This window comes from Durio zibethinus, chromosome 18 (genome assembly GCF_047325235.1).
Source record: "Durio zibethinus cultivar Kanyao isolate XHJ-2024 chromosome 18, ASM4732523v1, whole genome shotgun sequence".
Taxonomy (NCBI): domain Eukaryota; kingdom Viridiplantae; phylum Streptophyta; class Magnoliopsida; order Malvales; family Malvaceae; genus Durio; species Durio zibethinus.
The window spans coordinates 21,626,809-21,640,886 of NC_143179.1; the positions used below are offsets into that span (position 1 = coordinate 21,626,809).

General features: G+C 28.8%; 1 protein-coding gene across 1 annotated transcript; it reads left to right on the forward strand.

The window, feature by feature from the left end:
- Nucleotides 1-9,001: 9,001 nt before the first annotated feature.
- LOC111301056 (uncharacterized) lies at nucleotides 9,002-12,171 on the forward strand. Its single transcript, XM_089748159.1, has 5 exons — nucleotides 9,002-10,780; nucleotides 11,202-11,252; nucleotides 11,420-11,509; nucleotides 11,587-11,730; nucleotides 11,884-12,171. Exons 1-5 carry the CDS (start codon nucleotides 9,002-9,004, stop codon nucleotides 12,046-12,048), a joined length of 2,229 nt encoding a protein of 742 aa, XP_089604285.1. The 3' UTR covers nucleotides 12,049-12,171.
- The last annotated feature ends 1,907 nt before the right edge of the window (nucleotides 12,172-14,078 follow it).

Genomic DNA, 14,078 nt, shown 5'->3' on the forward strand with positions numbered 1-14,078 from the left:
ATATGATTAAATTCCTTTTTTTCTTCAAAATTTTAATTAAAATTAATAAAATAATTAATAAATTTTTGAATGAGAATAAAATGTGTGCATAAACATGAAAATATTTTGCATGGCATGCATGACATAATTTCTTACGAAAAGTAAATTTAGACCTCCAAAGATGAGATTCTAAAAGTATTCCGAGTAGAGATGCTTTAAGAAATCTCTAGGTGAGAAAGAATTCTTTTAATGTTACCAACGTACTGGAACATTTTAAGAATTATTTCAATAAAAAGGTTTTAATTTATTTTTCTCGAGAATAAATTTTTTTAACATGACATTTTCTTACGAAAAATAAATTCGAGCCTCCAAAGATGAGATTCTAAAAGTATTCCGAGTAGAGATGCTTTAAGAAATCTCTAGGTGAGAAAGAGTTCTTTTAATGTTACCAACGTACTGGAACATTTTAAGAATTATTTCAATAAAAAGGTTTTGATTTATTTTCTCGAGAATAATTTTTAATAAATAAAAATCAAGAAAATTATTTTTTAATATTGAAAATAAGACTGTTTGTATTAAAATCAAAGGATAACACGTTGTTAATTGGTATCGTTTTTAACGGGCGTTGTGGGGCTGCTAATCCTTCCTCACGCGTAACCGACTCCCGAACTCAGACTGTTTCGCAGACCGTAAAATTATCTTTTTAATAAATTTTAATTAATTTTAAGATTTCATTAAAAAGGTATGTTTTAATAGGTGGCCAATCGCACCTAGCCAAAAAAGATTGGTGGCGACTACGTTTTTTTTATTTCGTTTCCAAATTCGTCGGGCGGACGCAAAACCGTTACGACATCCCTATGAAAGTTCATACTACAAGAGTGAGAGTGACAAAAGGTTAAAAAACCCCATGAGTCAAATCTCCAAGCATTTTACATTATCTTCCTCAAAGCCTCTCAGAGAATTAATGTAAAAGCAAGGATGAAAGTTGATGGCTAAATACTCAATTTGAAATTAAATGCTTGAGTGATTACTCAATTTAGGACTAAATATTTTAATTTGTATAAATAATGATTAAACTTTATTGACTTCTAATAATATAGGATTTATTTCAATGAAAACTATGCCATGAATGATATGCATAGTAACAATGCGTGAAAAAAATTAAAAGTTAGTTGATTTGATACTTTAATGTTGATTGTATTTTTTTTTAGTATTCGATAAAAAATATTATTAAATCAAAAGTTATTAACAAAAAAAAAAATCCAAAAATAAACCTTTCACTCTTTCTTTTTACTTTTGTAATTCACACTATGACCGTAAGAGATGCTTCTCTCATATCCATCAACCTCTCTGTTTCTTTTATTCTCAATTTTCTCTTGAAATAAACCTTCTTACCCTTAACAATTTTACCCATTAAAACAAATAAATTTTCAAATTTTCAAAATTTTTCTTTGCTTCATTTCTTTGCAAATGTCAAACTAATTGAGTTACCCATGAAAACTTAGTTTCTTTCTCGATTCTATGATGTTTTCTCGCTTGAACCCTTCATTTTTGTGTTTTGTGTAGTACCTACTTCCTAAAGGTTTCTTGATGTTTTTTTTTTTTCTATCATTTGGATTTTCTTCATTTTTTTCCTTAATCCAAGTATTCTGACCTTTATTTTTGCGAATTTCCTTTTGGGTTTTTAGTTTTTAGTTCTAAATTTATGGTTATTTTTTATTTTTATCAATTTGGTAATTTTTATTTATTTTAGTTTAGTTTAAGTGTTTTAAAGAAATTAACTTCAAAATTTTTTAAGAAAGCTTAAAACCTTTCTACTCTTTTATGACTCTTTTAGGTATTTTTTGTAATTTTTATGTTGTTTGATTGATGGGTATTTCTTATTTTATGTTAAATTTAAAATTTTATTCCTCTTTGATGAGTTTTCAAGTCATAGTTGCTTCAAGATTTTCTTTGGTATTTTCATATATTTTGACAAGAATGTGTGAGGGAAATAATGTTTTATGTGAAGAATGTTTGGTTGCTAGAAACTGATAAAGAAAGAAAATGAATTTTCATAATTTTTATTAAAATTTTTACATATAGTCATCTTACTTGTTAGCTTATTTGGCAAAATTAACAGGGCGAGTTATAGACTTGCCAAATTTCATCCATTCATGTCTTTAATTGTTATATTAAAAAATATTAGATCTTTATTTGTATAAATTAAAATATTTAGTTTTGAATTGAGTAGCTACCAAAACATTTAATCTAAAATTGAGCATTTAGCCAAAGTTGGTGACATTAATGCTCTGAAGAGCTGGTCAAATTATGCCAAAGATCTTTATATTTTGTGAAAATTTAAAATTTAGTTTTTATACTATAATTCATATAAATTTAATTTTCATACTATTTTGATTTAATAATTTTAGTTTAATCACTAATTTAATCAATTTTTTTTGTTAAAAATGTTGACATGGCTATTAATTTGATGACATGACATTACATTGATTTCGTTGACGTAGTATTAACTTATTGACATGGCAAGTAGGATAGATGTAATAAATTGTTAAATTATACAAACAATTTTTGCACTCACACAAAATTTAAAATTAGTTCTCGTACTAACATGAAATTTGAAAATTTGTCCCCATACTTTCACAAAATTTAAAATTTAATCCCTTTAATATAAACAAAAATTTTAAAGTTTTTAGAATTTTTTTTTTCATTTTAAAAATATTACTTTAAAAATTGCCACAATATTTTGTCACAATATTCTAGCAAAATAATAGAAAATCTATCACAATATTTTGTCACAATTGTCACTAAATCCATTACAAATTTTGTCACTCATGTGAAATATGTTCACTAATTCTGTCGCCTATTTTTTATTATATTTCATCATAAAATATAAAATCTATTACTAATTTTGTCACACTTTTTTGTCACAATTATAGTATATTATGGCTATATGGAAAAAAATCTTATACAAATTTATTAAAAATCTATCATAAATTTATCAATATATGATACAAATTTTGCACTATCTAATTTTTATTAATTTATTAAATGAATTAGAATTATAATTATATCCCATAATAGTAAAATTATCTATCAAACAATGTTTTTATTCCTTTAAATTAAATCCTATTTAAATAATTTTTTATAATCAAATCTAGGTTTAAGATGCTAAATACATTAAAGTAATTTACCAAACTCAATCTGTATTGGTTTTAGAATTAACCTTATTATTATTATTGATATGATATTATAAATAATTAATTATATATAATAAAAATAATATATTTCTAAAAATATCTTTATATTAAAAGGATTAAAATATTTTTACGATTTAATATTTTTAAAAAACCTAAAAAAATTTTAAAAAAATTCAAAATAGTTTTTTATATTAGAAGAACTAAATTTCAATTTTCATATAAATACATAGACCATTTGCATAATTTAACTAATGATTTCATCCATTCAAGTTGCCACATCAACAAGTCAATGTTATATAAGCAAAATTAACACCTATGTCATTAAATCAACTACTACATCAATATTTTTATTGGCAAAAAATAAACAAAGTTGATGATTAAAATAAAATTATCAAATAAAAATAGTATGAGGATTAAATTTTGTAAGTATAAGAACTAAATTTTAAATTTTTGCAAAATATAAGGACTTTTGACTCAACTTAACCATAAAGAGCCGTACCCCAAACAGTTTAGTCTTTGGTTAACACAAATTTTGTTAAGAATTTTCATAGTCATCTACCTTGTTGATAAATTGTTTAATTTTGATTTTAAAGATTAAAGTTTAAATTCTGATAATTTTAAATATAAAAAAATTTTGATGAAAAATCTTTTATTTTTTTTTTTCACATTCTCCTTTCCTAACTAATTAACTAGTAATTTTTTCTTTGAACAATTAGTACATTAAAATGGGTTATTTTCTTTATTAAGAAATAAATTTACTGTTGACAATTGAGATGAAGCTGGAATCAGTAACGTCTGAGGATGGATAGGGAATTGACAAACTGAAAATTTGAGAGAAAAAGTTTGTTTTTTATTTTCCCTTTTGAGTTAAAAATGAATTTTAAGGCAATCTTTTATTATTATTTAAAACTGTGTGCCATAAATTTAATACTTAAAAAAAATCAAATTTAAATCTTTTGACCAAAAGAGATAACGTTTTAGCCTTTCTTTCTTGCATTTCAGGAAATGACAATTAAGGAAATGACAATTAGGCACAGCCAGCACTCTGGATTTCTTGCCCTGCATGGTGGTATAATTAAGATTTTGGTTATGAATAGGCAACATGCCATTTTTGGAGGATGTCTAAATGGTGAATCAGCAATTTATAAAAATTGTTTTTAATTCAATAACTACTTTGTTTTTACAACAATAAATATTGATATATGACTGCTTCATTTGGCATTATTTTAAAATATTGAATGTTAATCATTTTCATAATATAGGCAATGTATTTGCATGAGTTCAAAAATTTGATATTTAATTCAATTAGTCTATACAATTGTTTTTAAAAAGTGATATTCAATAAATTTGATATTAAATTTTTTATAATTAAATAACTTAATTTTTTATAATTAATCTTCAAATAAATGCTTTAATTAATTAAAAATATTGTAAAATAATGAAAATACCAAATAACGGTCATATTACTTCTAAATTTAGAAATCATTATTAAAATTATCTACTCAAATCTATTATAAAAATATCATTTATCAAACTTAAACTTTGATATACTAAAACGACTAATTGTATATAATGAGTGATGATAAATTTTTGACATTAACAGTTAATTAATTTGCAAAGAAATGCTTTAACAAATTAAAAATATTAAAATATAACAAAAATACCGTATAACGGTCATATTATTTCTAAATTTAGAAATTATTATTAAATTATTTACTCAAATTTCTTTCAAAAATTTCATTTATCAAACTTAATTTGATATACTAAAACGACTAATTATAAATAATGAGTGATGATAAATTTTTGACGTTAACGGTTAATTATTTTAATTTATAGAATCAAGTTTTAAAAAAATGCTTTAACAAATTAAAAATATTACAAGATAACGAAAATACCAAATAACGGTCATATCATTTCTAAATTTAAAAATTATTATTAAATAATCTATTCAAATCTTTTGCACAATAACATTAATTAAATTTGAACTTTGATATACTAAAACGACTAACTGTAAATAATGAATGATGATAAATTATGACTTCAATAGTTAATTATTTTATTTTTAGAATCAATTTCAAATGAATGATTTAACAAATTAAAATATTATAAAATATCGAAAATACTAAACAACGGTCATATTATTTCTAATTTTATAAATTATTATTAAATAATTATTCAAATCTTTTACAACAATAACATTTATCAAATTTGAACTTTGATATACTAAAACGATTAACTGTAAATAATGAATGATGATAAATTTATGACTTTAATAGTTAATTATCTTATTTTTTAGAATCAATTTTATTGCTTTAACAAATTAAAATATTACAAAATAACGAAAATACCGAACAACGGTCATATTATTTTAAAATTTAAAATCATTATTAAATAATCTATTCAAATCTTTTACAACAATAACGTTTGTCAAATTCGAACTTTGATATACTAAAACGATTAACTGTATATAATAATGAGTGATGATTTTTTGGCATTAATAGTTAATTATCTTAAATTTTAGATTTAATTTTCAAATAAATACTTTAATAAATAAAAGTATTACAAAATAACAAAAATACCGAATAACGGTCATATTATTTCTAAATTTAGATATTATTATTGAATAATCTATTCAAAATTTTTACAACGATAACATTCGTCAAATTTGAACTTTGATTACTAAAACGATTAGTTGTAAACAATGATTGATTAGTATTCAGTTAACTAGGTGTATATTTCCTCATTACAAACACTAAAAAATAACAAAATAATTAATGAACATACAAATTTTAGTGAATTTATCAAAGTAAATATGTGTATTTATATATACACATTGAAATATATAACTTGCTGGTAGCCATATATTTTATTGATAGAGTATTAAATTTTTAATTTTAATGATCATAAATCAAATTCTTGCATCTCAAATATGAAAAATAAAACTATTAGTCAAGTAACTAAAAGTGGTCGTCTTTTACAAACAATTAGATAGAAATCTTGAGAGAAGAGGTGCAATTTGGTAAATCAGAAGGTGCCAAACATGCTTCTTCACATTCCCATTTCTTATATTTTAACCTAAAACTTATTTTTACAGTAAATGAAATGAATAAACTATATAAAAAATGTTGTCAATTAAGGAAAGTTAGAAACGAACAGATAGGAACAAGAAAGGAGGCAAACCAAAAGAAAAAAAGAAAAAACTAACAAAAAAAATCCAAGAAACGGTGATTTACAGTAAAACAGCCATTCCATAAAATCCATATATAGAAATATAGAGTAATTGCAGTGCTGACTATTGCAATATTGGGAGAGATCATGAATTAAGGTTTAAGAATGAAAAAAAGAAAAAGATTCATGCAAAAAAAGGGTGACACGGGGCTTACCTATTGAAAGACTCTGAAATGCAGAGTATCCAATTGGTTAGAGCCAACCATGACACCTGCTTACTACCATAGTTGTTATTTCCTTTGTAGTTATGATTTCACATCTTTCATTGGAAAATTCGCTTAAATATCTCCAAAAATCCATTTTTCACTCTTTGTATGGCACTATATAAACCACTTGCTTTGCATTTGTCACTTGCACCAAATTATAAAGTCACAGACAAGTTTGAGTGAAAAAAAGAGGGAAAAACAAAAAAACAAAAGAGCCTGTGGGTGGTTACAGAATTGTCTTGTCTGTTTTCTATTGGCTTCACTGCCTGGTTTCATCACTTTCGGTATAGACCCTTTTCTATGCTCTTTCGCTGTGTCAAGTCAGAGGGTTTAATAGTTTTTATATGTTTGCCTTTGTGTGATTTGTTTTGAATTGGGATTTGGTTTTCACGGTGTCCTATAAATTTTGTTGAGTTTGATCTTTTAAGGGTTAAGATTCAACATTGAGGCTTGGTTTTATGGTCCAGAAATATCAGATTGTGTTTGTTCAGTTTTATTTGTTTTTAATCTGCCTTTTATCATCCTTATTTTCTTGTTTGTTTAACTTGAATTGACTCAAATGAAGTTCTATGAGATGTAATAAAACACCATTCTTTTAATCAATGGAGAAAAAAAAAAAGACTTTTCAGTCAGGTCTAATTCCTCAAAACAAACGAAACAAAATGAGGGTTGATAAATCTCATGGATCTTTATCAGCTAAGTTTTATATGTGACAATGAAGAATTTATATTGATCTTGTTTTTATCCTTGAGTTTTGCCCCCTTACAACCCTATGAATTCATTTAGTAAAATTTTTCTCAATTGTTTACATCTTAACGTAAGATCTTTGTAAATCATAATGGTTGGGAGGGGGGGGGGGATGACCATTGGTTTTATATTTCATCTCTCTTCATCCTATATTCACTTGAATCTTTTGGTAAAGACCCCTTATTGTTTCTGATTACCAGATCTTTTGTTTTTTGGTGATGTATGGTCCTGCATCTCTGGAGGGTCCCTTCCTTACGTAGCCTTTGTTCTCAAAACATTATTCTTTGTTGTTGTTTGTGGTTCAAGTGGTTAGATCTTTAGGATCAATTTTTGGGGGTACACTCTTTTGATTTTGCTTCATACGAATACTTGATTCCTTGTATTTGTTATTCTTATTTTATTTATCCGAAGTTTAGTAATAAAATCAAGAAAAATCCTTATTTCTTTTTCTTTAGTTTGGGATCAATTTAACTTTTGTAAATTAATTTATTCAACACACACATGCAAATCCCACTTCATTGGTTCATTTTTTGACTCCCAATTTGCTATTAAGTCTTTCGAAATTGACATATAAACTTTTATGAATGATATAAAGGCGATGTTAATATAATGGTCACGTATTTTTTTCATAGTTATTTTATATATTTTATTTTTTTCTTGTGTTAATTGTTAATATCTTTTTATATTTTAAAATTCTACTTAGTTAAATTTTCCTCAATCAATTATAAGTTTGTGAATTGAAGGTTGAATTTTTGACATTAACAGTTTAGCACCCTATATGTAATAATATAATTGTATAGCCTGCTTGCATATATTATTTGATCATGATTTTGGGCTAGCTAAATTGTTTAGACTGTAGTGAGTTGGCCTCATTAACCTAGATAGTATTATTATTTCAATATTACATCTATTACCTTTGCTTTCTAGTTTCTACTGATATTAATTTATTCATATTCCTCTTTGAAAATAGACAATCATGTTTTTTAAGTACATTCAGCACTATAGTGTTTAGATTGAATATATAGTTACTTGTTTAATCATGTTTTTATGATGCCTGGAAGACCGATTGGCTTTTCATTCTTGCAAACCATTTTTTCACTGTAAAATATTTCAGACGTGGTTGCATGCAACTAAAATATTTGTATGACTATTTGCACTGGAACTGTAATATGCCATTGATTCTTAGACTAGAGCAAGTTTTTACCTTATCACCAATCTTCTTATTCTTTTTATATCATGTTTTAAGAAAAAAACATGGAAATCCTGTTAATTAGTTCTCCATAATGTGAAAAATAAGTTAAATTGTTGTTTGGTTTTGAATCTACTAGGAAGAACAAGGAAAGAAAGAAATAAATTAATACACATATGGAAGATCTTTGAAGTTTGTAATGATTATAGGAAATTGGACATTGATAAAACTCTAGCATATCTTCCTGTATGTTACTTTATTGTATAATGTATATATCTCTTGTTGACATCCACCACAAATAACTTTGCAGTAATATTTTTAACTTGCTTGCTTGTATTGAAATCTTAAACATGCATATTTTACATCGTCATCTTGCACTTGGACTACGGTAAAATCAGGTTTATTCATCTTTCTAAGTCAATTTCGGGCGATCATGTGATTTCAGGTTGGCCATAATGCAAGGTCAAGGTCAACAAGGCAGCTCCAATTCCTTCCGTGGAAACTTTTACTTCAATGATGTTCTTCCATCTGATCAGCATGACGTGGTTCCTAATGCTGTAGATAATAATGGAGATACTTCTATGAGTTGGATTGGTCAACCCATTTCTGGTCTTGATGCCCAAAACCATGTCAGTTTTGGTCAAGTAGGTGATGACTTGTGGCTATCACCTCTTCGTGATCAGCCTAGCACTGTTCAAAGCTTCGAAGAAAGACATTTTAATGAGCCGAACTTTAATCCTTTCCAACAGAACATTAATGCGAGCCCGTCAACCGTCAACCCTTTCCTAGATATCCTTGGCGTGAGCCACCGAAATGGTCACATCAGCAGTGAGCATGGCCCAATTGGCCCATCATCAGTTTTTCCAGGGCAAGAGGAGAGTTCTGATCCTCTCCAACATAACTTGGACCTGAATGCAGTTGTACAAGAAAGCCGTGGACTGAATGCAGTTGTACAAGAAAGCCGCGGACAGAATGCAGTTGTACATGAAAGCCGTGGACAGAATGCAAGCCAGGATAATGGGCCATACTTATCATTAGACCTTTTCAGAACAGGAACAGGAGCAGGTAATCGCATCCGTTCTTCTAGCCCAGTCTTGATTTATTCAGGAGTTGCGGAATATGCTGTAGAAGAAAATATCAACAGAGAAGGTCTTCCAACTGATGGACAGAGAAGGCTCTTATGCAAAAGAAGGGAGCCTGAATTTGCTTCTGGGCAAGTAAATAGTTCAAGCTCCACATGGCAAGTTGGGAATTCTGAACAGTCAAGGGTTACCGCCCAAGATAATGTCATCAGTAGTTTAAATGCATCTAGTTCCTTGAATAATCGCCTGAATAGCAGCCATTCAGGAATTCTGGTTGCTCCGCCAGCACCCTCTAACCTCTATCATATTCTAAATGAGGCTGGACAAGTAGACGACTTTCAAAGAAATACCCGCTTGAGAAGAACTGAAAGTCAACAGAACCCTACACCACTAAACTTGTGGACATTGAACTCAAGCAATTCTAATGTACAAGCAACTGGTCAACCATCAGTATTTTCTCCATTAGCTAATGTACAAGCAACTGGTCAACCATTAGTATTTTCTCCATTTGATCGCTTTACAATTACAAGCTCGGCACTAGCACCAGTTCCAGTAAATCCAGCCATGCAGCCCATTGTACAATTCTCTAATTCGTTGCACGCTCCGCAACCTTACCAAAATTGGAATGGGACAACCATGTCATTGGTTGGTTCTTCATCTACCTCTCCTGATCAGACTGTCTATGTAAGAGAAGCTTTGGGGTTGGAAGAAAACTCAAGAAACAACAGAAGAAATATGATGATTCCTTCGGCAAACATGCAAGCAAACCTGAACTTGGCCAATGGGAGTGCAAATTTCATCGGAAACATTGCCTCCTCTTCAAGTATCCAACCCGGGACAGGCGTGTATCTACCGACTTCGTCCATGAGGTACCGTCAACCAAATATGGCAGAACAACATGCACAAAGAGTGCGAGATATTGTCGATCGCTCTGAGGACAGGAGGCTGTGGAATTACCGCCCAGTAAATTCGGGTGCTTCTCTTGTTGTGCGAGAGCTGGACTTTTCAGAGAGGGGTGGAAACGTCGGGACTGGTCAGGTTCCTCAGAGGTTGGGACAGGGAGCTGAGAGACAAGGTCGTCATCATTCTGAAGTCTCACCTACAGTACAATTTGAAACTGCTGATCAAAGGAGACGTAGACAGTTAGCTGAGGTATGCTTAATAGACTGTATTCTTCAAAACTGTAGCTTTCATTTATATAAATTTCTAGAAGAATAATGCTAATGTTGGTCATCATATCAAATTTGCCACAAATGCTTAACTACAAAATTAGTCCTTTCAGAGAAATGAGAATCTAGAAGTGCTGATTTTAGGTAAAAGTAAACTAGCTAATTAATCTGTCATTGGTGAATACTAAGCTATAGTTTCTTCGTTAGAGAAAAGTGTTTATATATATTGTTTTCTTTTATTGCAAAAAGGCTTTGAGAAGTTTGGTTACTGGCTTTTGGAATGTATTTGGGAACTAAATACTCATTTTGTTTAGTATTTTAATTTGTACTTATATTATCCTATTGGCTGCTACAAACATCATTGGATCCAGAAGTTTTAACTCTCCTAACCTTTGTCATAACAGCTTCGCAATGTCTTAGGAATTGGACGTAGGCATGGTGTAATACACCGTGAGGTAACGCCAAGGTTTATTTATTTATTTATTTTTAAAGTTTTAGTTGGATGCAATAGTTTTCCCTATTGTTACATAATCATTTCTCTAGTTTCAACATGAAGTAAATTGCTGCTATATCAAGGTTTAAACTTTAGCTTTGCACCAATTAATGGTGGTATATATGCCAGGATTCTGATCCTTCATTTTTGAATGATATGCCTGAGGAGCCTGATAATCATGACGATATGCGCTTAGATGTTGATAGTTTGTCTTATGAGGTAACCTTTAAATCTTTGTAATTGACTGGCAGTGATTTCAGATTTTAAAAATGACGAGATTTCTTTCAAAATTTTAGGAACTACTGTTCCTGGAAGAGCAAATTGGGGACGTTTGCACTGGGCTAAGCGAGGAATTTATTCTGGCCTATCTGAGAAGGCGAAATTATCAGTCCATCACAATTGGACCTCCAGTGGAAGCTGAAACATGCTGCATCTGTCAGGTATAAGATCCCTCTTTCATCGTGTTCCAGGAATAGGTACCAAGATGGAACGTAATTAGATCTCTATGCATTCTTTGGAGTTTGGATTGATTAATATAGATATTGATTACTGAAATTAATTTCCATTTCGCTGTGCTTAAAAACTGTATGCAGGAGGAGTATGGTAATGGAGAAGAGCTTGGAATGCTGGACTGTGGCCATGACTTTCACTTCGATTGCATTAAGCAATGGCTCGTGCAGAAGAATTCATGCCCCATATGCAAAAGGACAGCTTTGGCTAATCGAGAGCAGCAACACCATTCTTATGCCTCTTTTTAATATGATAAAAGATCACATGCTGATTTTTTGGACCTGCATAAGGATTATTGATTGCCTTAGTATCTTTATGAACATTGTTATTTACCTTACTTTCGTTGCACAGGTTTTCATGTTAGCAACAGCCTAGTCCATGAGAATGAGGCATCTCATTTTCTCGTAGTCTTCTTTCCTTTCTGCACAAGGTGGATTCTTTTCCAGGCGTGGCTGACATGAAAGAACATCCTCCAAATTCAGTATGTTGAGGAATAAATTTTAGTTTTCATTTTGCTTTTACAAATCAATTAGCTCATTATATTCAATGGGTGACACAGAAAACAGTACTTTTTAAGAGTTGGGAAAATTGAAATCTCATCCATTTTAGAATCACCAAGCCTGTTGGATTATTAATGTAATGAGATGCTTAAGGTTTTGAGACTGCTAAGACTTTGCAAGGAATAATACTTCGGTATTGCTTTTTTTTTTTTTTTGCAAGTTACACAGATTTAGTTGGTCGGTGTACTGAATGCTAAATTCATATGGCAATGCTTTCGAGAATAGTTACAATTAAGCTATTGCAGTTTGCAAAAACCATATAGGTAAAGGTTCATCCGCACCTTGGTGCGGCACTGCAGGCAGTGCTAGTTGATTTTAATTGACAGATGGTGCAGCATGCAGATGAAATACTACCAATTTTTTAACTTTGTTAGCAGGAAAAAAAGAGGTTATGTGTTCCATTAGTTTCTTGTATTCTTTCGGGTAGCAGTAGCCTTTTGTTGCAGTGCAGCATTTGGTTTTTAATCTGATATCAAGTTCTCAACTGAACAGAAATCCATGTAGTCTTCTCAATTCCCGATCCTACATAATATTGACATCAACAATTGTGGGATACTGTCAACAAAAACATGATCTGGGCCATGAGTTATTCAACTTCGTACAGCAGCGGTGTGATGCTTTTGGAGAGGAACTATAAATCTCATATCAATTTTGTATGAAAGTCAGATCTTTGGATATAAATGCTTCCCTTATTTTAAATTTATGAGAAATTTTTTATGAAATAAAACCCGTAAAATTTAATAAATTAAAACCAATAATATCTAATAAATTAATATGAATCGAAAAATTTGATATTAAAATAAGTTTTAAAGATACTAAAAATGTGTCACTGATAACAATATATTTTAGTTGAAGTGAAAAAAAATATCATGATCTTAAAAAGTAAGAAAAAAGTCATAAATCTTACATTAATTATATACTTAAAGTCGATATTAAAATATAAGTATTTGCTCAATTTTCAATTTGTAAAACGAATTTTATAAAATAAAATTATGAAGTATAATGAACCTAAATAAATAATATCTTAAAAATTTGTATGAATCGTGATAAGTGATTAATGGACTCCTCATATTTCAAATTTTAAAAATTTTGGAGTACTATTTTTTACTTGTTCAAATTCAGCCTAACCTTTGGTTTGCTTGATAAAATGGAAATATAAAAGGATAATATTTTCAAATAAAATATTTATTATGATATAAAAATTTTTAAAATTTTTAACAAGATACTTCAATTATAAATTTATTAATTAATATAATATTTAAAAAATTATTTATTAATTACGTATTATCATTATAAACTAATAATTTTAAAAATAAGTATTATATTAATTAATAAATTTATAATTCAAATATTATACTAAAATTTTTTAAAATTTAAAAATTAACATGATCATTATGACCTAATAATTTTAAAAATAAATGTTACATTAATTAATAAATTTATAATTTAAAAATAATATAAAAAAATTTTAAAATTTAAATATTATATTAAACATTTATTACAATTATTAACAATATTAATCAAAATAAAAAAATTTATATATGAATCCCACGCTCCCAAAGTGCGCGTGTTATATCCACTACAGCAACAAGAGTCAGACTCAGAGCGAAAGCTGGAGAGTACATCTTCCTGAATTATGAACCGTCCATCTCCATCGTTTCCAACATACAGAAACCAGGACATGACACGTGCGCCCAAAAACCTTGGGAACAGACGAT